This window comes from Leptodactylus fuscus, chromosome 1, assembly GCF_031893055.1.
Source record: "Leptodactylus fuscus isolate aLepFus1 chromosome 1, aLepFus1.hap2, whole genome shotgun sequence".
NCBI classification, from domain to species: domain Eukaryota; kingdom Metazoa; phylum Chordata; class Amphibia; order Anura; family Leptodactylidae; genus Leptodactylus; species Leptodactylus fuscus.
In genome coordinates this window covers 332,651,738-332,674,278 of record NC_134265.1, presented here as the reverse complement: position 1 = coordinate 332,674,278, position 22,541 = coordinate 332,651,738, and the positions used below count along the sequence as shown (strand labels likewise).

General features: G+C 42.6%; 1 protein-coding gene across 4 annotated transcripts in view; it reads left to right on the top strand.

Annotated features, from left to right (window-relative positions):
• The first annotated feature begins 934 nt into the window (after window positions 1-934).
• FGFR3 (fibroblast growth factor receptor 3) overlaps window positions 935-22,541 on the top strand; it is a 67,850-nt gene continuing 46,243 nt past the window's right edge. For 2 of the 4 annotated variants that reach the window (XM_075261117.1, XM_075261116.1), the window contains exons 1-2: window positions 935-1,054; window positions 2,997-3,247. In XM_075261117.1, coding sequence (XP_075117218.1) covers window positions 3,076-3,247 — 172 coding nt within the window. In that variant the 5' untranslated portion in view covers window positions 935-1,054; window positions 2,997-3,075. The remainder of the gene's footprint in view (window positions 1,055-2,996; window positions 3,248-22,541) is intronic. The other 2 variants (XM_075261119.1, XM_075261118.1) reach the window with 1 other exon arrangement.

Here is a 22,541-nt window from a genome sequence, read left to right as displayed (position 1 = left end):
ACATCTTACTCATAAGTTTGCCACATATGACCTTTGAAGGTATCACAACTGACCAACCATGGTCACACAAACTCCAAACCTCATGTGCATGTGAATTATTGGACTGCACAAATTGGTGATAATCTGTGCACCCTGTATTAGGGTCAGTTCACACGTGAAAACCGCCTAGCTTATTTGTGCGAGGTAAAAAACCTCGAGGAGTTTTTTTGACGCTGTTTTTTGCATTCCACGCGGTTTTTGACGGTTTTCGCTAGCGGTTTTCGCTAGGGTTTTTTTTTCCTATATGTGCTATAGAAACTGCAGGCGAAAACCGCGCGGTTTTTTGCAAAAAACCGCGCGGTTTTGTGTGCAAAAAACCGCGCGTTTTTTTACCGCGCGGTTTTCGCCTCCCATTCACTTCTATGCAATTCTTCAGGCGTTTTCCGCCTGAAGAAAGGTCATGTCGCTTCTTCAGGCGGAAAACGCTAGGAGGAAAAAAAAAGCTAGTGGTCTACATAGACCACCATGTTAAAGGAGAGGTTTTTGAAGCGAATTCCGCTGTCAAAAACCTCCCCTTTGCCCACGTGTGAACTAGCCCTTATTATATTATTTCCAGCCAGGACAACTTTAGCAACTTTATTTCCACACAATGTCGCACAGTGAAGACATTTTCAAGGATTTGCATGAGACTTTTCTCTTCTCTTTCCTACACAGGAGCCTCCTCAGACAAACCATCTCCAGTCATAAGAACTTACCGTATATTACAAGGCTGGATCAGTCAGAAACAAGCAAAGAAGGGGTTAACTCCCGGCACCAATCCCTCAGGAGTAGACACACGTTCTGCGGGATGCAGTGACGTCATCCCACGAGGGGCGTGTTAGATAGAGGGAGGGGGCGTGTTTTATATTTGCATAGAGGCGTGATTATGGCTTGTAACCCCGCCTCTTACATTGGAGACGCTGTCAAGGGGGTGGAGGTTGTGAGTGGCCGGCACTCTGCTGGTGTACAGCGGGAGGATAGGAGCTGGGCAGCCGGAGCTGTGCTCCCCCGGGCTCTGGAGCTATAAGAGCAGCAGGTAGGTGCTGGACCCCACCGGATACCCTGCATGGAGCCTGGGAACCCTGCTGGACTATAGTGAGGACCCCTCTGCCGGACACTGCACGGTCTCTATCGCTTACGCATCCCGGACATTTGGGGTTACTATGAAGTTGTTTGCAGTTTTCAGCCTGGATGTGCAGACACATTGTAGTCCTAGTGGTAGGGGGTGCTGCCAACTTGTCAGGCATGGACCCTGGGATGCAAGTGGCCACCAGAGTAGTCACAAGGCTAGTGTGGACTCATCATCTGCTGGACAGTGCATGAGGCTCTGGGGGTGCGCTGCTACTGAATGCAGAGATCCATGGATTCTGGGGGTGCCCTCTACAATGTGGAGCCCACTTCTGTGAGGTGCACTGATACTGACTGCAGAAATGCATGGATTCTGGGGGGGTCCCTTACCATGAGGACCCCACTTATGGGAGAGTGCACTGCTACTGATTGCAGAGGCTCATGGATTCAGGGGACTCTGGGGTGCTCTTTACAATGTGGACCCCACTTCTGACAGAATGCATGCAGCTCTGGGGTGCACTGCCACTGAATGCAGAGAAGCATGGTTTCTGGGGTCTCTCGGGGTGCCCTCTACAATGTGGACCACACTTATGGGAGAGTGCATGCTGCTCTGGGGGTGCACTGCTCATGACTGCAGAAATGCATGGACTCTAGGGTCTCTGGAGGTGTCCCTTGCTATGAGGACCCCACCTCTGAGAGAGTGCATGCAGCTCTGGGGGTGCTTTGCTACTGACTGCCTCCTGAAACACCGCAGAGAAGCATGGTGTTGTACCCAGGGGTGCAAATTTCCACCTGATTGTAAATATATATTAAGCAAAGGGCTAGCTATGGACTCCTCTGCTGGACAGTGCATGAAGCTCTGGGGGTGTTTGATACTAACTACAGCTTGACAGGACTATGGGGTATTTGGGGTGTCCTCTACATAGAGCACCCCTCTTCTGGTAGAGTGTAATGAGCTATACAGTATAACATACAATGGACGTGTCCAAATTATCACCTACATGGACCTTTCTAGCTGCAGTGAGGACATCCATAAGGACATGGTCTATATTACCTGTTGTCACCATTCAGGGCTGTGCAATCTAGTAGTAAAGGTGTTAAACCCAGGCTGCCTATAGCTGTAGTATACAACTTGTAGCTCTTTGACTAGATTCACACATGCTGTTTTTTGGTGCAGTTTCCACAGGAGTGGATTACAATTCGGGGCTGGATATGCGCTGTACAATCTAGATCCTAAAGTGCTCAATCCAGGCTCTGTATAGCTGTGGTCTGCAACTTGTAGCTCTATGACTGGGTTCACACATGCAGTCTTTGGTGCAGTAGTGGAAGGATTGGAGATACTAAGATTTTTTTGTGTATTATACAGACTACTGCACACAGCGTAGAGGTTAAGATCTATTACCCCTTGGCAATGTATTTAGATCTTGGTTAATACTTGGTGGGCTAGCTACAGTTGAATCTGGCTATTAAGAAGACCTCATCATTGCTGAGCCCCCCACCCCAGTATAGATTAGTACTGGGCCATTGTACAGGCTCCTGTCTGACAGATACATAGTACACAATATTTTGCCCTGGTTACAGTGTATCTACAATGTATCTAAATGTATCCATGTGTAACATATAGAAAGAGATAAACCCCTGGGCAATGGGGCATTACAGAAATGTTCTGGCCCCCTGGTCGGGTCGTCTGCCCACCCTGCTGAGATTCCTTAATGGAAAACCCTGATTAAAGGATAACCAGTCCGACCGTTGACCTCATCAGGTAACCTTACTGGTTTTGGGAGCTGTAGAGCAGAGATGAGGCACATCATAGGTTACCATGACAAGGTGTTGTGGTTACATAATATGGTTTTGTGACTTTGGCTACCCCAATATATGCCAGGCTAACTCTTTCCTTCTGCTCTTCCTAGGTCATTGCCACCTTGGTCAAGGAGACCAGTGTTAGGATTACAGTGCTGAGCCCAGCGGAGCAAAGTATGCAACCAGAGGATGCCTGAGGCTGGAGGGGGCTGCAGGTTATCCCCGTGCCAAGGGATACTAGTGGGAATGGTCACCGTGTGGTGCACACTCTGCTTTTTCCTGGTGACGGTGAGCGGAGTGCCAGCTGCCAGGCTTCCAATTGCACAGCCAGAAGAGGACAAACCGGAGAGAAAACCAGCAGGTAAGGATACGGATCCACCCTTGGTTTCGCAAACATGGACATGTTTGCTGGCCCAGGACGGAGTCAAAGCTTTGAGCTTTTGAATGAGTAGAGTGAGGGGGTAGAGCGGGGTCCTCAGCCCTGCCGCCTATACATTTCACCAGCCCCTTCAGCTTCTCATGAGAAATGCAGAATTTGCATGTTGTCCCTGGCTGGCGCTATAGGAGGTGGCAGGGGGGACATTGTTTGGGCAGGCTAATTAATCACCGGGCTAGTTGCCTTGCAGATTAACTCCTCTGGTGCCGCAGGGTTCTCTTGTATCCCTTAGGGGGCTGTTTATTTATTGAGAGACCCTGAAGTGTGTACAGTGCTGTACAATACACACAGCATGGCACATCAAAGGAGCTGTGATTGGTAATAAGTGAGTTATTGTAGAAGGGGCTATAAAGCAGTTACTGTGTGGGGCAGGTGAACAACCTGGAAAGCGGCTGGCATTATAGAATAGATAGATGTAGCAGAGCTGAGTTTGTCGTTAACGTCTTTTAGGTTAGACAGGTCAGAACTCTCTAGCTCTTCTACGTTTCGATATATACAGGTTTATTTACAACCTATCCTAGAAAACTGTAATGACAAACACCAACCTACTACATCTATATGCATATTTATAACCTGCTTATCCGAAAAGACTCAGTGTTACTAGGTGTATGCACTTAGAAGCTTTTCTATCTTATAAGACTGTGTAGACAAATTCAGCTCTGCTACATCTATTTATACTGTATATTTATGACCTGTCTACTCTATAAGCCAGTGCTGCAAATTCAGCTCTGCTACATCTTTATATTTATAACCTGTCTAACCTATAGAGTTGTGGTGACAAACTCATCTCTACGCTACATGTGTATATGTTTAGTTATATATTGATAACCTGTCTATCCTATAAGATCATGGTGGCAAACTCAGCACTGCTACATCTATATATTAATCTCTCTACTTATAACCTGTCTATCCTACAAGACAACATTACAATGTCAGCACTGCTACATTTACACATATGTAGCTTTAAATCTATAACCGGTCTAGCCTATAAGATCATGGTGGCAAACTCAGCACTGCAATATACCTATCAATTATAATGTGTCTATCCTATAAGACAATGCTACAATGTCAGCTCTGCTACATTTACACGTATTTAGCTCTAAAATCTATCCAATATATTTATAAATACTCTAATATAGAAGGCAGTAAAACTCAGCTCTGCTACATTTACATATATCTCTATATCCTGTCTAATCTATAAGGCAGTAGTGGGAAACTCAGCTCTGCTACATTTAGATGTATCTGTCTCTTAGATGTATCTATAAGTTAGACAGGTTAGAACTATATAACTGGTTATATGTGGATGTAGCAGTGTTAACTTTGTTGCTACTGTCTTTTGGAATAAATGTAATTATTTAGCTATTTTATCTATTGTATCCCAGTCACTTAGCAGTACTCTAGCATATACACTAGTTATACGTATATAGCTAGCTAAATGGAGATGTAGCAGAGTTGAATGTGACTGCCGTTTTGTAGCCGGTTTGTCTGCTTATTTTGGTCCCTTGGATTAAGTAGATTTTAGGTTTACCTGCAGTCCCATGCAAGAACACAAATATGTCATGATCCTACATCTTTAAGTATTCTGAATATTGAAGACTGGCTTGCAGTCCTATGTAAGGCCAATAGTAAGACAATGTCTTAACTGTAAAGAGAATATAGTATGTTTACAGTCCTATGTAAAACCATAAGTCAGAGGTATCACTCAAGATGTCTCATAATATAGAGGACAGAAGCCACAGCTTTGGTATATAACGTAGCAGAGTTAGGTGTAGTCCTATGTAAAATCACACATAACATGTGACGTCTCTTCTTATCGATAATTCAATACTTTACTGGTTACTGCCAGTTCTAAGTGTAATCTCAGATAACTTGTACCAAGTGACAGACTCAACTCTGCTACATTTACAAATAAGAAGCGTGCCAGGTGTCAAACTCAGCTCTGCATAATATGTACTTATCTGTATACCGCTGTGACCTGCTTGTGTAGGTTTATATTGTCACATGACCAAGTTTCTGGTTGATTTAGCCGTTGACTCCAATGTGGTCCTGCACCAGGTTCATGTGTGGTTGTGCTTTGTGTAGCGACAATGAGTTTGCTGTGTGTTGCTGCTTTGTATGTCAATATCATATGGAATGTGCCTATCTAATGTAATTTAGCTGGTGATGGCATGGAGTGTACTTCATGCCATAAAGCAAGATATAGCTGAGCTGTGGATGTTTTCTCGGGGGACATATGTGGCCCTGCAGAGTTCATTATTAGTACAAAGTCTGATGTATGGTGCAAAACCATTTTGGCTATGTTCACACGTGGCAGACTTGTTGCACATTTTCTCATTCATCCATGAGGTTGCCGCCAAAACAGCCCCCATTCAAATGAATGGATTTGACACAAGTGTCTCAAATCTGCTGCGTGTGAATACATCCGTGTCTTGGTTGTAACTGGTTTTGGTAGCACAGGCATGGCGATTGCTTTCATCCTGTACATGATCATCAATAAGTAATAAATCTGTCACCATAGTGTGCTGTAGAGGACATGACCAACACAGCTCTGCTGCATCTGACCAAAACTAGTCTATTAAAGAGGCGTACATCCATCTATAAGCAAAGATGTCATTATATCATCCGAATAGCTGTATGCTTAACAATATAGTTACAAGCTGTGCTCTGCTAACCCCAGCCAGCACCGACTCAGCTCTGCTACATCTCAACATCTGATCTCATTTGGAGAAGGGTTGGTTAATTGTGACCAGGGATGGCATGCGTATCCCTAAACAGTGGAGGAATGGCGCTCTGCCCATGAGACAACAGCATGTTTTTGGTACATTGTGTGGAGAGACTGACAGCGCTGTCATGAAATAACCTCGCTCTATTGTCTGCGAGAGAAAGTAATCCTGCCGGAATCGACGTGAGAAAAGAGTAATTACTGTCGAGCAAGATGAACACTTAACGCAGAATATTCCACCCCCTGTTTTTAATAATCTTCATTTTTCTTCTGTATGATGGGATGTGTAGAGTTCTCGGATCCCTCCGCCACTTCTTCATTGTATTCTTCTGTCTTAAGCCTCCTCTCCATATAGTTCAATTACCCTTCAAAAAAAACCATAGAAAATCTTCATATGGCTGTCACAACAAACCCCGCAGGTTCCCCTCACAGCGGGTGCTGGTTTTTATACTGAACAGATCAGACCTTCCAATATAGTCAGTGTTGCATGCTGGGAGTTGTAGTGCAACAGTTTGCCGGATGGGTGCGTGAGCATAGTTTAGAAAGTTTCTTTTGATTTGTATCACCTTTAAGGAATTCTAGTCTATGGCAGTGCTGTCCGACATAATAATCTTCAGCTGTGGCAAAAATACAGTGACATGGCATGCTGGGAGTTGTAGTTCTGCAACAGCTGGAGAGCCATAGGTTTCAGATTTCTGATTTAGGCCACCTCTCCTAGTAAATATTTCCTACATTATAGCATCTTTTCTGACAACTGGGTTTTACTAGTTAAAGGGGACCTCTCACCTTCCCCCATTAACTCCAACTCTTTGCATCCTTCAATTGGTGACTCTCTACTGATTCAGGAATAGTTGGCATTTTCTCTCTAGCTCCTACCATTCCCAAGCTATTGTTTCTATTAGTTTCAGCACAGTTACGCTCCCTACTGTCAATTGGGCGGTCCTAGACTACTTGCTCCAGACCAGGACTGCCCACCTGATAGTAAAGAGCAGCCTAATTAGAATATTGGGTACTGAAACTAGAACATCAATTGCTCAGGAACGGTAGGGGCTAGAGAAAAAATTCCAAGTGTATCAGAAACAGTGAAGCGGGGTCTATTAAAGGGATACAAAGAGGTGGAGGTGGTAATGGGTCCTCTTTAAAGGGGTTTGTCCTTATAGTCTGATAATATCAGTGTTGATTGCTCATGACAGACTGTATAGACACACACACACACACACCCCAACTGCTAGCAGATGTAAATTGGTAATGTATTTCCAGGAGGAATAATGGAGGAACAGCACAACAGAATTTTAAGAAAAGACGGTCTAAGGTCGCATATTGTCAAAAAAAAATTGATTTGGATCAGAGCAATGGCCATTAACAACAAATCAGTGGGTTGGGCCCCAAAAAAAGACCAATGAAATCTATCCCTTGTTTTACCAGGCAGTTAAATACGGATGACGGATAGAGGGACGAAAAATGTGCTATACGCCGATGCAAAATGTTGTGTCCGTTTTTTCACATCCGTTTTTGTTTCAGCATTCGTGTGCATGAGGCCTTAGACACGTGAATCTGTCACCCCATTTTTGTCTACGTAGCATACAACGCCACCTAGAGCACATAACAAATTCATGAGTGGGAAGGTCCCCACGAATGACTGATGGAAAGCAGAAATCTTAAACGATGAAAAGTAACTAATGACATTTTTGGTTTAATTTTCTGCTGAAAAATAAAAGCCCCGCTTTTTCCCCTTTGATAAATTTTCCTGCTTTCCGCCAAGCCCGGAACATTCTATAGACATAAGAGCGTTCATTGATCCGGGGAGACGACACCCTTGTATATATATATATATGCAACACGTGGCAGCGCTGCTAGGCCTATGCTTATCTTTCCTACTGGTTGTACAGGAGGCTGGAGCGCAGCTCTGGAGTTAGTTAATGAAGGGTTAACGCAGCGCTGAGCTCTACAGCAGAAATCGTGATTTAAGTGCTGCTAAATTCCAGCGAGATGGATTGAGCTCAGGCTTTCTTTTTTTTTTTTTCTCTCTTCTCTGTATGAAATTGGTGTTGCTACGTGATGTAGCAGAGCTGCGCGCTGCACAGATTGTGTTTATATCTGTCCCGTCGCAGGTGCTGGAGCGTGCCGTGTTGTTATAGATTACATGGGGAAAGTTTGGATGAGAGAGATGACATTTCACTGGGGAATTTACAGCCGCCGTGTAGTCAGCCATTTTTGTTCTTCATTTATGCCAAATTGTGGAACTGCCAATCTGTACCGTCTATAATACATATGTCATAGTGCTGGTGCTCTCATATTTGGAAGAGGCACCTTATGGGCTCCCGTTGGTGGCTATGTAAGAACATGGGTGACTATGGACTCTGTGATACTTCATTCAGTAGGTGGCGAGGATGGCTCACAGTCCGTCGACCACAATAAATATAAGATTTTTATTGCAATGTGTCTTAAAGGGGCTGTTCAAGATAAGCAAAAACAGTGCCACACCTGTCCCCTGGTTCTGTGTGATATTGCTGTTCAGTCATGTTCACTGTAATACCAGACTCAACCACTGGGCAGGTATGGGGCTGTTACTAGAAGAAGCAGACATGTTTGTGGACTATCCCTTTTAGACTAAGGTCCCATGTTACGGAATAAGAAACACAAGTGTCTTAGGTGTGTTTATATCAACTTTTTATCTGCACTTTGCTATGTGGGGTCTTAACCTTAAAGGGGTTCTCCGGGAGTCTTTATAGACTTGCTTCCTCCGAGGGGTTCTTGATGCTGTACATGATTCGGACCCTGGGTCACATGATGAGGATCAGCACCCTGTCCTTGGGTTGCTCAGCCTCCTCCATCCTCCCCCATTTTCTCAGGTAGTTACCTATATACTATGGCGGCTAGCAGACTATACTAAAACAGCCCCTATAGCACAGATAACTAGGCCCTGGTACCGATCACCTGACCCGGGGTCAGATTAACCTGTAATCCCTAAACCCCTGGCCAAAGTAAGTTTAAGGTCATCCCTAGAGAACCCCTTAAAAAGAGACTTTTAACTGTTTAGTGACCATTGGCGTTAAAAATTGGCTATATCCATGTATATAAACCCATCTGTAGACCACCCAATCAGTACAAGGGCACCAGTCTTGGCACGTACTTCTTATAACCAGTTTTATATGTAGATTAGCAGGGTCCTCGTATTCGCCTGCGGTGGTATCCGCAGGTGGAGTCGACCTATAAAGAGTACAGTAAGGCGACGCTAGCCTTGTAGGTACAGAGAAGAAGTTTGCTACATAACACAAAAACGCCTTCTCCCCCCATGTAGGTTGTAGACTATGAAAGGAAGGCTCTCTTAGTGAAATGGTCCATGTGTTATTAGCTCATTAGTGGCGCTTGTTGTTCTCTAGATTTTACGTTAACAGCCTAAGCCCTTATTTTCCATAAAAGCGGCTTGGAAGGATTTTTTTTTTTTTCCCCTAGTGAGCTAATTCTCCACACGGGGCGGCGGGCGAGGTAACAGCTACTGCTTTGTGCTAGCATCGGGCTGCATAAAACACGCATTGAAGGGCAGACATTCTGGAGGTATGTGCGTGTTTGCTAATATGAATGATGCCCATTAGGCTATATAGAAGCCGCGTAGACTTTCACATCCCCGCAGGGAAGTCTTCTACTCCTAGTAAGGGGAAGGCAGATGGTGGGGTTATTACTGAATAGAATCCAGGCCAAAAACACTGGGGGCCTCATTGGGACTTTTTTATTCCCCCCCGTTTCCTCAGAACAATGTTATTTCTTTTTTCTTCCCTCTTTCCTCATTTTTATGAATGAGTCGAAGTTGCAGGAGGGTATTTCAATGTGTAATCCGCTCATTGGCTATGACAGAGATGATTAGCAAGGTCAGAAGACTCTTTCTACTGCCTCGAGATGGCGGTCACTCTATTCAGGAGGGAATAAATAGAAGGGGGGTATCTTGGACCCCCGTGCCTATTTGCATCACTAGTCACATATCTGGTTAGTGAAAGTGCATGGAGGTGTATATAAGAACTAGTGTGGATAAGCTGCTCAATCTGACCCTGTTACTATTTGCAGTGGGGGTGCAATATACATATTTTCAGCTTGGTGGGAAGGGGTAACCCCAATAACTGGGACTGAACTGAGAATTTGGCTACTGTTGGGTTATCTTGGTTGATTTTGTACATTTATGATCGAACTCGTAGCTCTGGGCAAGTCTGCCCTGTATCGCTCCTTGGCGATCTTTATTTTCCACCGTTTTATGGTCTTAATATTATCCCATAATCTTGTGTTATTGGAAAGTAAATACCTAGAGAACATTTAGTTCAGACTGATTCCTCTAGCTGCGGTCCCTGTGGAGAAGTTTGATCGCCCTTTACGTTATTGGAAAAATCCAACGTATTAAAAGTTTTATACATATATATTGTTTCTCCATGGACGACGTCAAATGTGCCCAGGATGTTGCTTTATTGGGTGGTCGCTAAAAATTTGGACCGTGACTATGGAGATCAATGAGGAGAACTAGTTTGTACTTGTGTAGTGATCAGAGGGCTAGAGTTTATCTCGGGCTGGGATGATTGAGCCAATTCTGTTCATATGCATAGCTAAAGCTAAAGGGGGGAATCGCCGAGAAAGATCCAGATAATGCGATAAGATAAGGTAGAGATCAATAGTTGGAATATCAACCCTATCCGTGTCGGACTGAGGTTCCTTGGACCACCAGATAAAATGATTCTGGAGGAACACCTGTCAACAACCTGTAGGAAATGGACCATAATCCTCTTCAAATGTGGGTGTCTTCTGTTGGACCATTATTGGGTTGAGTCTGGGCCCACTCCGATGTTCCAGTCTGACATTGAACCCTACCGACTGTATTTTAAGAGATTGTCCGCTTTGATTTATGGATACCCTTTTAACAAAAAGTGATTGTCTGGTCACTTCTGCCAAGCCCAGTGGTCAGCTGTAACCAGCAGGGAAACCAGGCTTCAAGTATTACATCTCCCTGCAGCGCCATCACTGATTAAATAAAGCATTGCACTGTTCTACTTGAAATCAAAGGGCTGTCCATGTAGTGCATGGACCTGTTGGGTCCTCCAAAGAGGGTGACACTCTTTTTAGCACTCCGGTTAATCAATTAAGGTTCTGATTTGGTTATTCTTTGTAAATAGTTTTCTAAGCCAAATCATATTGTTTCGGTAAATCCAATAGTCTAGTGATAGAAGCCATGAAAATGGTTATTGAATTATGGAGTAACACTAAGTGACCTTTCTTTTTTTAGGAGGGATAGGTAGAAGCTCCATGGCTTTCTTCTTCTCATTCTATGGGTTGTCACTCGCTTCGTTGACAGCTTGCTACCTTTTTTTATTTGATCAGGCTACATCTGCTTTTTTTTATATGTATTTATACTCCAGTTCATTGTCCATGCAAATTATCTATTTGCATACTATTACCCAAGTAGCACTTGTAAGACTTCCTACACCAGCTGGATCTTCGTTGGGTGAACTGGCTCCCTTCAAGGGCAAAGTTCATTGACCAGACTCCGCACATGGTCATCTCCTTCCTCTCTGCACCTGTCTAGTACTCCTGCAGCAACTCTCTCTCCCTATAAGCCAAATACACTTATTACATGTTGGATCCTGCATGTTCCACTGCATCATAAATCACCAGGGCGTAATATGCAGGTAGTTGTGACTTCTTCCAGGTTTGTGCCAATTGTAAATGTGCGACTCTCTGACTTCAGTGTGCTGGAGAGTTGAGCCGGGGCGTGTGACGAGTGCCCTCGGCTTTGTACCCGCTGCATACCTTCCTCGTGAGGATTCGGCAGCCCTATGTGATATGTCAGTGACAGTCTGTTTATGGCACAGCGTCTATTGCCTGGTTAAGCCCTATTAGTGCCAGTAAACACTGGCTCCTGGGTAAGAAGAGCTCCTCTGTCCAGTTCTCTAGGCTATGACTAATTTTTATGGGAAGCAACAGCATTTTATGGGAAAAGTGTCCTGGTTTCACGGGCATTACCTCAAACAGAAAAAAGCTGCTACTTATGACAACTTGTATAATTCTGATATAGGGAGGAATAGTCAGAAACTTCAGAGTTGCTATGAATGGATCCCTATATGAGTGGGGTGAACTGTATCCGACCGAAAAGGGTCCATTAGGGCTGTAACCTGGCATTGGGTGGTTCCCGTGTTTGTGCCCTCTTGGAAGGAGCAAGCTGAGTGGTAGGACAGTGCCCGATGTACTGAGGGGACCCCATAGCCCCTGCTTTGTACTCCAGATTTTGCAGACAAGCAGCGAAACAGCTACACCCCAAACAAGGAAACTGAGTAGCTTTCCTAAATTTTACTGAAAATATAAGAAGCTCTGAAAAGTCTCAGTAAGGCTCTAGACTTGGTCCTGCATCGTTGTAAGGTAGCCACATACATGAAACCTAAATCATCCAAATCCACCAGTTTCGTCAAGTGACCAACGTATGCTGTATGAAATATAAAAAACAAAAAACTTGAGTCTTCAGTAGTTGATACCTTTTTTTAATGGTTAACTAATGATATCAACTACTGAAGACTCAAGTTTTTTATATTTCATAGCCACCGTCTAACACGGTACAAAAACATACTTTTTCCTTCAACTTATGCTGTGTATATAGAGAAAGCCCAACTGATTTCCATTGGGAATAACACGGGTTGGCCACTAGGTATGATAAAGGAGACCATGGGGCCTTAAACAGGACCTTTTACCACTTCCAACAACTTCAGCTCTTTGCATTCTTCAGTAGGTGCCCTTCACTGATTCTGGCACAGTTGCAATTTTTTCTCTAGCCCCTACTGTTCCCAAGCAATCATTGCTGTTAGATTTGGCACCAGTTATGACATTTGAGCTGTGTGTCAAGTGGGTGGTCCCAGGCTGTATGCTCCATCCCAGGACCGACCACCTGACAGTAGAGATCCTCCTTAATATATCGGGCATTAAATCTGACTATGCAGACTGCTTAGATGGTAGGGACTAGAGAAAAAATTCCAACTGCACCAGAATCAGTAGAGGTGCTCCTTGAAGGATGGCTTTGGTGGAGGGGTTGAAAGACCCTTTAAGTGAGGTAATTCAACCCTGGTCCTACTCCTACTGGGTCTGTGCTGGAGTCCCTTCTCCAAATGCATTATTGGTAAACAATGACGTAGAAAATTGGGTCCAAAAGTCATGAAAAGGGCATAAAGGAGGAAAGAAACATCAAGCCCTTCAGTCCTGAGCCCCATGTGGACGGCCATTTTGATCTTTACCGTAAAGCCCTCTCCATTCTTTCTGGTTCCCGTAAATAAGTGGCACTATATATGTTGGGTGTCTGTTTATCTCTCCCTCATTCATTTTAGACTTCAATGTTATTATCTTTAGTTTTTAGGGGTTTTTTTTGTTCTTTTTAATCCTCTATTTTTGAAATCCTTGTAGACCTACACGTCATGATTAGTAAAAAAATATCTAGTAAGATATGTCCCTGAGGTAAGAAACCTTCAGTAAGCGTCTTGTGAAATACCTAGCGAAAGTTTCTCACGGGCATGTTTTAAAAAAAATAAATAAAATTACGAAGTTTTTACTTTTTGTCCATTTTGTTGTGATATGTCCTTGAGCGTTATCTTCTGTTTGAGCCAGTAATTGCTTCTAAGAAGATAATTGTCTTTAAAGACCTTTCTTCTCCGTAAAAATGCATGGAAAATCTTCTGCAGTTATCTGTGACCCCCGGTGATTCCTGGGACCCTGTTGATATCCCTCCCATTCTTCTGCAAATCAGAGATATTTGTTCACATGGGGGAAGGGGGAGGGGGGCACATAGTTATGTGGTGAATTTTATGAAACTGCTGGAGGTGGCAGTGAAACTGTGTGATCTGTCTAGGTCATGAAGGCTATGTATAGATGACTACCAAGAATTTTTTAGGAATTTTGTTTTAGTTTAATTTTACGTTAACTTTTTGTAAAATTTTTCCTTAATTCTATAATAATTAATATAAATCCCAGAATTTCCAAAAATTTCTTTCTAACTGCCCCTGGCGATTTTCACTTTTTGGCTTGTCGGTTAGAATGTTACCCATAAAAGGCGGTCTGTTACCAGAACCCAGAAAATCAATGCAGCCCTCCAGGTAGATAAGTTGGGGGTCACCTGAATCAAACTGAGTTTTTGGCTTGGGAATTAGTTGCCAAGATGGTAAAGTTTTTGCAGATATGCAAATAAGGTCTTTGGAAAGTGATATCAGACAATGGATTCATATGGGGAAACTCCACTTAATTCAGATGACCCTATCCTATCTGTCTGTGGTCTGATATTCTGGGTTTGTGAGAGGCTCCCTTAAAGGGGTTGTCAAGGATAAAAAAAAAAAATACTCACCTGTCCCTGGTGCTCCAGTGCCTCCCAGCATCGGACCAGTCCTGCCAGTCAGCTGTCTCAGCGAAGGACACGGGACGTCACTACCTGTAACATCCCTGAGTCCTTACCTTAGGCCGCTGATTGGCTTCAGAGATCACATGACTGCTGAGGCCAATCAGCGATCTAAGAAAAAGGACCTGGGACTTCCTTTTTTTTTTTTTTTTTTTTTAAACTTTCCCTAATTTAAAAAAAGTCTTGGACAAGCTCTTGAATGTGACTTGTCCCTGTTTTACAATCTCTTTTTTAGAAGAGTCCCCTGAAGATAAACAGATCACCGGTTCCCCTATTGCATTCCAACAAGAATAAGCTGTTCTCTTATGTAATGTTTGATTCCGCTGCGGTGCCTCCGCAGGATAAATGAGGAATTACACGGAACTTATTAAAATCATTGTGCTATCCAAATCTACGGACATGAGTCCTCCAGATTTTTGGTGGAGATGGCAAAGGGGTGAGAGGGCCTCGTTCACGTTACACAGAAACGAAAAATGAATGACAGGCACATGGAAGAGAGCAGACACGGCCACGTGACTAAGGCCTAATGGATTTTTGGAAAAGCCTTTTCTAAACCAGACAACCCATTTAATGTATTGATTAGGTATCTCAGCTTTGAAGGCAACTTCTATTCTTGGCCGTAATTGCAAAAAGAGTCTCTTGGCTGGTTATCTTAAAGATTAATTGGTAGCTTATTATCTGGGGGTCCTGAAGTATATACCGGGTAAATGTCGGAAGGATCATGAATTCTTGAAGGGTCCATGTAAAAGTCTAGACTTGATGAGCACCAGGGACCCTATGTAGGTATCTCCAGGAGATAAGACCTCAAGTGACACTTCTGTCTCTGATAATCCAGCTGAAGTTGCCGGGGCAGCTAAATGTCATTTTGTTCACACCGAAAGATAAGGACAATGTAAATATCCAGTCCGTCATTAGTCGAAGACTCCTGGGCGGTGAACACTTTTGCGCGTCCATGTTGTTCTGCAACTCCTTCGCTAATATAAGTTAATGGAGTCGTGTTTCGATTCTTGAGGGTGATGCGACTACGCATAAGGCGTGACCAAGCAGTGCGTGCGTCCTGAACGGGGAGATCATCCTCCAGAAACAAAGGATTGGGCAGTTAGATCCATATCGAGAGTTGGGAGACCTCTATACAAAGACTATTTTACAGCCCCCTCCCCGCCAACCCCCACAGACATAGAAGCTGACATTGATCTTTGGCACCTTTCACTCCAGGACAGGGTAATTGGAACATAATTGACGTAAAAACAAAATTTCCCTTCACATTCCAGTTCTAAAAATAAAACACATTAAAGTAGTAAAATTTGTTACAGATTGCGCCGTCCAACCCACTACGATCTATGGGCAAAATTCTGACCATTCTGTGCCGGTACGTCCCGTATCCAGTATATCTACACTGTTATGTGAGTTACTTACACTTTCTTCTCTCCTACTAAACTGTCTGTCAGTCTTCACTGACAATCTGGAATTGCATTCCTTAACCAAGAAGCCCAGAATGATCAGAATTCTATAATTCTGTTGCAGGAAGAAGCTTAATGGACCCGATTCATTAGCAATCTGAGCAATGTACGTAGCCACTATCTATCAGAACGTTCTGTAATCCTAGATTTGGTTTAGTTTCCCCACCTGGTTATCTATAAATCATAAATCAAGACTGCGGTCCTGTACTCTGCCAAGTGATCTGTGGCGCAAAGTTAATTGATTTCCATTTAATGAAATGTTCCCTTTGTCATGCACGATTGGTTTTCAGCTCATGAAAGTGAAAATGTTAGCCTTGATTTATAGTCTTTATATGATGAAAGCTTGCGCTGCTCCACTGCTGCTCCCCGGCTTGTGTTTCACGGGGGGTCCAGGTTATACCGTGTGCTTACAACTAGACACTTTAAAGGGGACCTATCACCCAGATCAGAGAAGGCCAATAACACACCTCATCTGATCAGCACAGTCACCCTGAGCAATTTTGGTGTTTTTTCGTTATCCATATCTGTTCAGCTATTCCAAAGCTATAAGCCCTTTTAGTGTTGATGCGAATTAGCACATACTAGTCAAATGGGCTAGTCCTCTAGGGACGGGGCTTCTGTGTGCTGTATGTCATTCAGTGTTACCGCCCACTTGACTAGTATGTCATTGTGCTTTTCAAACCTAGTCACAGCCAAGTCCAAAATATATAAAATTGCAGTGGTACTAAATTGACTGATAACAGGGAGCAGTAGCTTGCATTCAACAAATGGAAGTAAAATAGAATTTAGGAGTCTTCTCCTTTTAAGGTTCACTGGTTATTGCTGAATATGGATCCGCTAGTTGAGCATGTGTTCTGTTTTAAAGGGAAAAGCCGCCCAAAAGCATAACCCCTACATTGACAACTTCCCAAAATTAAAGAAGACCTTTCACCACCTTCTCCGAATTGGCATTCTTAGATAGATGCTGTTCCACTGATTCTGGAGCTCTTGGAATTTTTTCTCTAGCCCCCACCATTCCTGAGCAACCAGTGCTGTTAGTTTCAGCACCCAATATGCTAATTATGCTCTCTATAGTCACGTGGGTGGTCACTGTATGTCTGCTCTAACCTACGACCAAACAGTGCTTATTACTCAGGAGTGGTGGGGGCTAGAGAGAAAATTCCAACTGTGCTGGAATCATTGGAGCAGCGACTATTAAAGGATACAAATGGGTGGAGTTAAAGGATATGGTGAAAGGTCCCCCTTAAAGGGGAAAATTTTGTATAGCAGAAAATCAGAGAACCATGCCAGGAGTTGTTACCCTGCTTTCTGGGTGTCAAAGAGCTTTTTAGAGATCCAAATAGTCTTTGGATTTGTCAGTGAAAGGGGTGGTGCCTTTGTAAATTGCCATTTTGTGGGTGGAGCTAAAAGTGGGATGTGCCTTAAATGATTTTGACTATTTGCATCCCCCATAAACATGATCCTGCCTTCCAAGGCAGACGTGACCGTTTAGTAAATACCAGTTTTGTGGCATAATACGAGTCCACAAAGCGCTGATCCTTAAACAGATTGCGCATATTTTAGTCTAATGACATCTGGGGCTGTTGGGTAACACTAGATGGAGTCGCTGATTGACTTATCTACGGTTCGTCAGGTAAGATGAGCCCTCGACAGTCAATAATTGCGGTATTTTGCATAATGATCATTGAGACGTGAAAACGGAGACGACCAAACAAGTGAAGAACCTTGGCGATGATGCCAACAAGAACGTCTCTCCTGTGGGCACGACACTCACTAATCCTTTGAAATGCAGCCCTTCAGATCTGTAATGTGCTCTATACAAAATCCATTTATGCCGAAGCTCCTTACATCACAGGAAATATTGGATGTGTCTGCATTCACTGGCCTTTAATCTTGGGATTACCCAAAGGCTCGGAGCGGTAGTCCCATATCCCATCAATGATATCCCCACTCCAGATGCTGCTCTTCATTCATTCACAATTGATTTACTCTCCATATTGCGGAGAGGCTTCGCTTTCCTGGGAATAGATGACACTGTTAAGAATGGGGAAAATTATGTTCGCATTATCCTTAGTATGTTGGGTAGAAGAGGCCTTTAAAAAAATGTTCTTTAAGATTTAAAGGAGCCTCTTCCTTAAATGATTATTGTTTGGTAGTTACTGTATAGAGCTTACTCTTGTATTTCTATCAGGCTTTGAACTTGATGGGCCATACCATTGATTCCGACTCCTCTATTTTTCCACAGCCCAACTCAGACTCCTTCATGAGTGGTAAAGATTCTCTAATTCATTAAATTGCACGTAAATATGCAACAAATTGTCTAAATATACAATATCAATGTTTAATAGAATTAAAAATTATTCATTTTATTATGGCAACTTTTTTCTGACTCCACCCAAAATTTTTCCTGACTACGACTACACAACCCTGACTCCTTTAACTGGACCTCTAAACAAAAATGGGTCAAAATTGTCATTCTGATCCTCCATACTGGACTTTTCCACTTTTCTGTTACTCATCTATCTCACAATCCGTTAGGCCTGAAGTTCGTGGTGCCTACAATTTATGGATTCCTCAACTGTTTTTGAAAAGTTGGGAATAATGGTATGGTTCCTGGTAGAGTCTTTGACAGTGAGAGGAGGAACCCTTGAGTTATGCAGGCCTCATTGGTATGGGATTCTGATTGGTGGCTGGTTTTACCACCCAATAGAATTTTTAGGACAAAAAAAACTGAAATTGGCATTTCTGATAGTTTTGTTAGAACTTCATACACCTTCTAATAAGTTTAAACTTTTGAGCCCAGTAGATGTGTCCTACTATGTATTGGCTTTGGGTAAGTAGGCCTTAAAGCTAATAGTTATTGGTTGAAAACATTTGACTGCTGTAAAAGGGTCAATCAAAACTGGTTTCCAGCAAGTAGTATCCCCGTTTCAATGGAGACAGTTAAGGTCATATATCTAAGATAGTTGTCACCCGAATACTTGTCAAGTTGACCACTGTTCCTTAAGACTCCGCTCTGGTTCTTGGCCTTCTGTGCATATTCTTTTCCATGAGAAGAGAATATGCCATTACCAAACCAATCTGGGCACACTGGAGCCATGGGTAAGATCCAACATGCCAGGTACCACTTTCCTCTACCAGATGAGGGATGTTAGGAGACCACCAAATGCATAAGAGAACCAGCCTATCCTGCAAAATTCAGGGGAATTGGCCAACCTTTATGTATAGCCACGTTTAGCTCAGCCTCTTTGTGGCTACCTTTAGGCAGAAGGTTCTGTAGAGTTGACTTTCACCTCACCACTTTCCAGTTTACGTTCAGTACCGGTGTGCCATGGGATTGCCAGTTTTCCCAGTTTCTGTAGCTGAAGACTCCTCGGATTAGCCATAAGCTACACTGGAAACCTATGGAATTGTACCTGACAATGTCCTAAACCAAAGGCGATGGCAAGGAACCCATCAGAAGTAGAAAAGGCAACTTATGAATGCCATTAAACGTTCCTCTCCCGTCTGGGAGGACGTCAATATCTTGTCAGAAAGTGATGATTTTTTTTTCTTTTTAATTGAGGATGTAACAAACATAATTTTTCTTGGCAATTAATGAGAAGAAAATCGCGAGCTGTCGAAGAGTTAATGTTCCTAAGTGTACTTAATAGTATCTCACTTGTCCGTAATTCACTGTAATTAAGACAAATTGCAACCACAACGAGAGAAAAATGTTGAATGTGACCTGTAACGTGGCCTGAGCCGCACATGTCTTTCGCTATGCCAGGAATTCCCCCCTTAAGAAAATCACCTACATTTTGACACCTACCCAGAAGTAAATGCTCATCATTTTTCTCGCTCTCTTATTTCAGTCTTATGAACAGATTTTTTTTTTCTTGTACGCAGAATTTCTTTGAGAGAATTGAATATTCATCGTTGCGTGTCTGTGTCAAATTTTTGGAAAACCCCCCCCAAATTTCTTCTATTTGCCCACCCAATCCCAAGCAAAGTATAAATTCGACCACCTATAGATAAATATTCATGACTGTTCAATAAATCTTCTCACTAGTGGCTACTCTATTTTGGTAGTCGTAGATTGTTTTCTTCAACCCTTTAATTTTACAAACTATTTTGCAAAATTTGATCTGCTGTTTTTTAGGGTTTTTTTTTTCCTATATAACCCCTGTCTTGACCATCTTCTTTTCTGGTATATAGTATTCATCCATTCCTTGAGTTCTGGGTCTGAAGTTAGAACGTAGCCATTCCACTCTTTGTAGTAACTTATAAAGTCGCTTCAATGTCATACCTATGGACCACTGAGAACCAAATTATCAGATCCGTCTTGGGAATGACAAATCTAAGTTGGCGTTCAACAAATATTTTCCTATTATACAAGGCCCATGACTACTATACCCAAAGAGCTACTAGTAAAAACCATATTCTATCTGCCCAATTTTTGGAAGGCCATTATTGGCCATTATTGAATTTCTACACCTTAGGCAAGGAACTTGATATTATCAAGTTCCTTGCCTATTGTGAAGTTCTAGAGTGAAATCTACCAATCCTCAGTGAACTCCATTCACTCCTCGTTGTCGAGATCTTCTGGATATCTTCGTGTCTTCCAAATTTTTGAATTTAAATTTTCACTGCCCAAATTTGACATTTTTGTATGCTAAATTGATATCATGTTCCAACTGTTCCCTTGCCTTCAACAGTGAGCACTTTCAGCATCCTCATTTTACCCAAAATGGGTGTTACGTTGGGAGGTTTATTCCTTCATCTATGTAGTCCTTTGTGTCTTTTTGCTCTTGTAGTCCTTAGAAAAAAACATGAAATCCTAGATAAATTTTTAAAAAATTGAGAAAATCTTTTATACCCTTATAAACTTTTTCTATATATTTTTGAGGGTTCTACCAAGGAATAATTTTCAGTTTGAAACTAGGACGCTCGTAGTTGGAATGACAATGAATTCTTACTGAATATGGGCCCAGTCGGGGGTCCGGGTTGAATAGAATCAAAACTCCTACACAACATTAACTGTGTAGAGCCCGCACTTCCGCTTTTAATTAGCCGCCCTGCATCATTTATCTCATTGTGTGAATTGTAGGCCTTTGTCCTGGGCCGATATCTTGGATTCTGCCGTTTTCTTCTGTGACAGGGCTGTTCTTTTCTTACTCCTTCTTTATTTAGATGTCGAGGCTTTTCCAGGATACTTGGGATTAAGCCTATTATTGTGGGGTATTTGCAGCCAGCTGCCTGCATCCAGTAAAGATTAGGTAGCGCACAGTAAAAGTGCAAGCATTCAGATGGAGGCCGGGTTTGATTCTACATAGCTGTGAATTCAGGGGGATAGAAAGGTTACGAGGCCATTTCCTGTTGTCACGTGAGCTAGAACTTTTTTTTTTTTTCAAAAAGTGTCTTGAAGAGGTGAACGTACGCCAGAATTCGTATTCCGAAAAACAAAAGCCGTACCATTTTTCCGCCCTTTTTCATTGAGATGGATAGCGATATTCCAACTTTTTATAGTTTCTGTATGAAGGACTAAGACGCACACGCCATGACAGCTGTACAGTAACACATGATGTTCCATATGGGTCCCTTTGAAGGTCCTTAGGCTGCCAAATAGTGTTTTTCTCTATGTAACCAATGATACAGTATGGGCCCGCATCAAGATAAGGCCGCCATATTCCAAACGATAAAGACCCTCAACAATTATTTTAGGTATTTAACCCTCGTATGCTAGGCTTACTCTAGAACTCAGGTTTCTGTTCTTTGGGCCCATTTGGGGACCTGAAAAAAGAAACCCAATTTGCTTAAAAATATACTATAATGGGGCCCACCTGGTTTCTGCCCGAAAATTGCAGATTAAATGGGTTATATCAAAGGGCAGCTACAGAAAAAGTGCATATAATATTACATAGCCTCTAAAAAATGGTGAGTTTGACTACTTTGGCCAAAAAAAGGGGTGGGATGTCATCTCTTGGGGCCATATGTCTTATATTGTTCTGATTTCTTCATATGGGGCAGGACTTTTTTTTGTCCCTGTCCGGTTTCAGGGCCCTGTGCACCCATATAGTTATGTCCTCTATCCTTGGCTGTGGGGACTGTAGCCATGCCTGAAGCAGAGGGCTATGGATGTGTCTCTGAAACAACATGAAGAGGTCATGTCCATGTCTTGAGTACAACGTCATTTCTGTGATCACTCATAGAGATACAAATCAGGATTTACGCTTCATACTGTCTACTGAGCGGCTATGAACAGAGACAGATTTATAGGCCTTTTCATAGGAACATCTGTTTTTCTATCTCCTCTTGCAAAGCCCCGCTCTACACAACATATATCAGGTTCTCTCATAAAATGAAATCACTCAGACATGTCATACTGATTGTTTAGAGGTTCGATAAGTGGCGCAATTTATGTGCATATTATTTTTATCGTTTTTCCATCGTTGTTTTAAAGCGCGGTGGTTGTTTTACTAGTTAGAAATTGGGAATTTTTGCCCTTTTATTTCTATGTATTTATTTTTTAATCTCCACACCCACATAGAGTACAAATTTTAACACCTGTCTACTGTTTTTTATTTTATTTGAGGATTGGGAATTTTATTTTATTATGCAATTTTTGGACCAGAAGCTCTTGGGTCCTAGTGC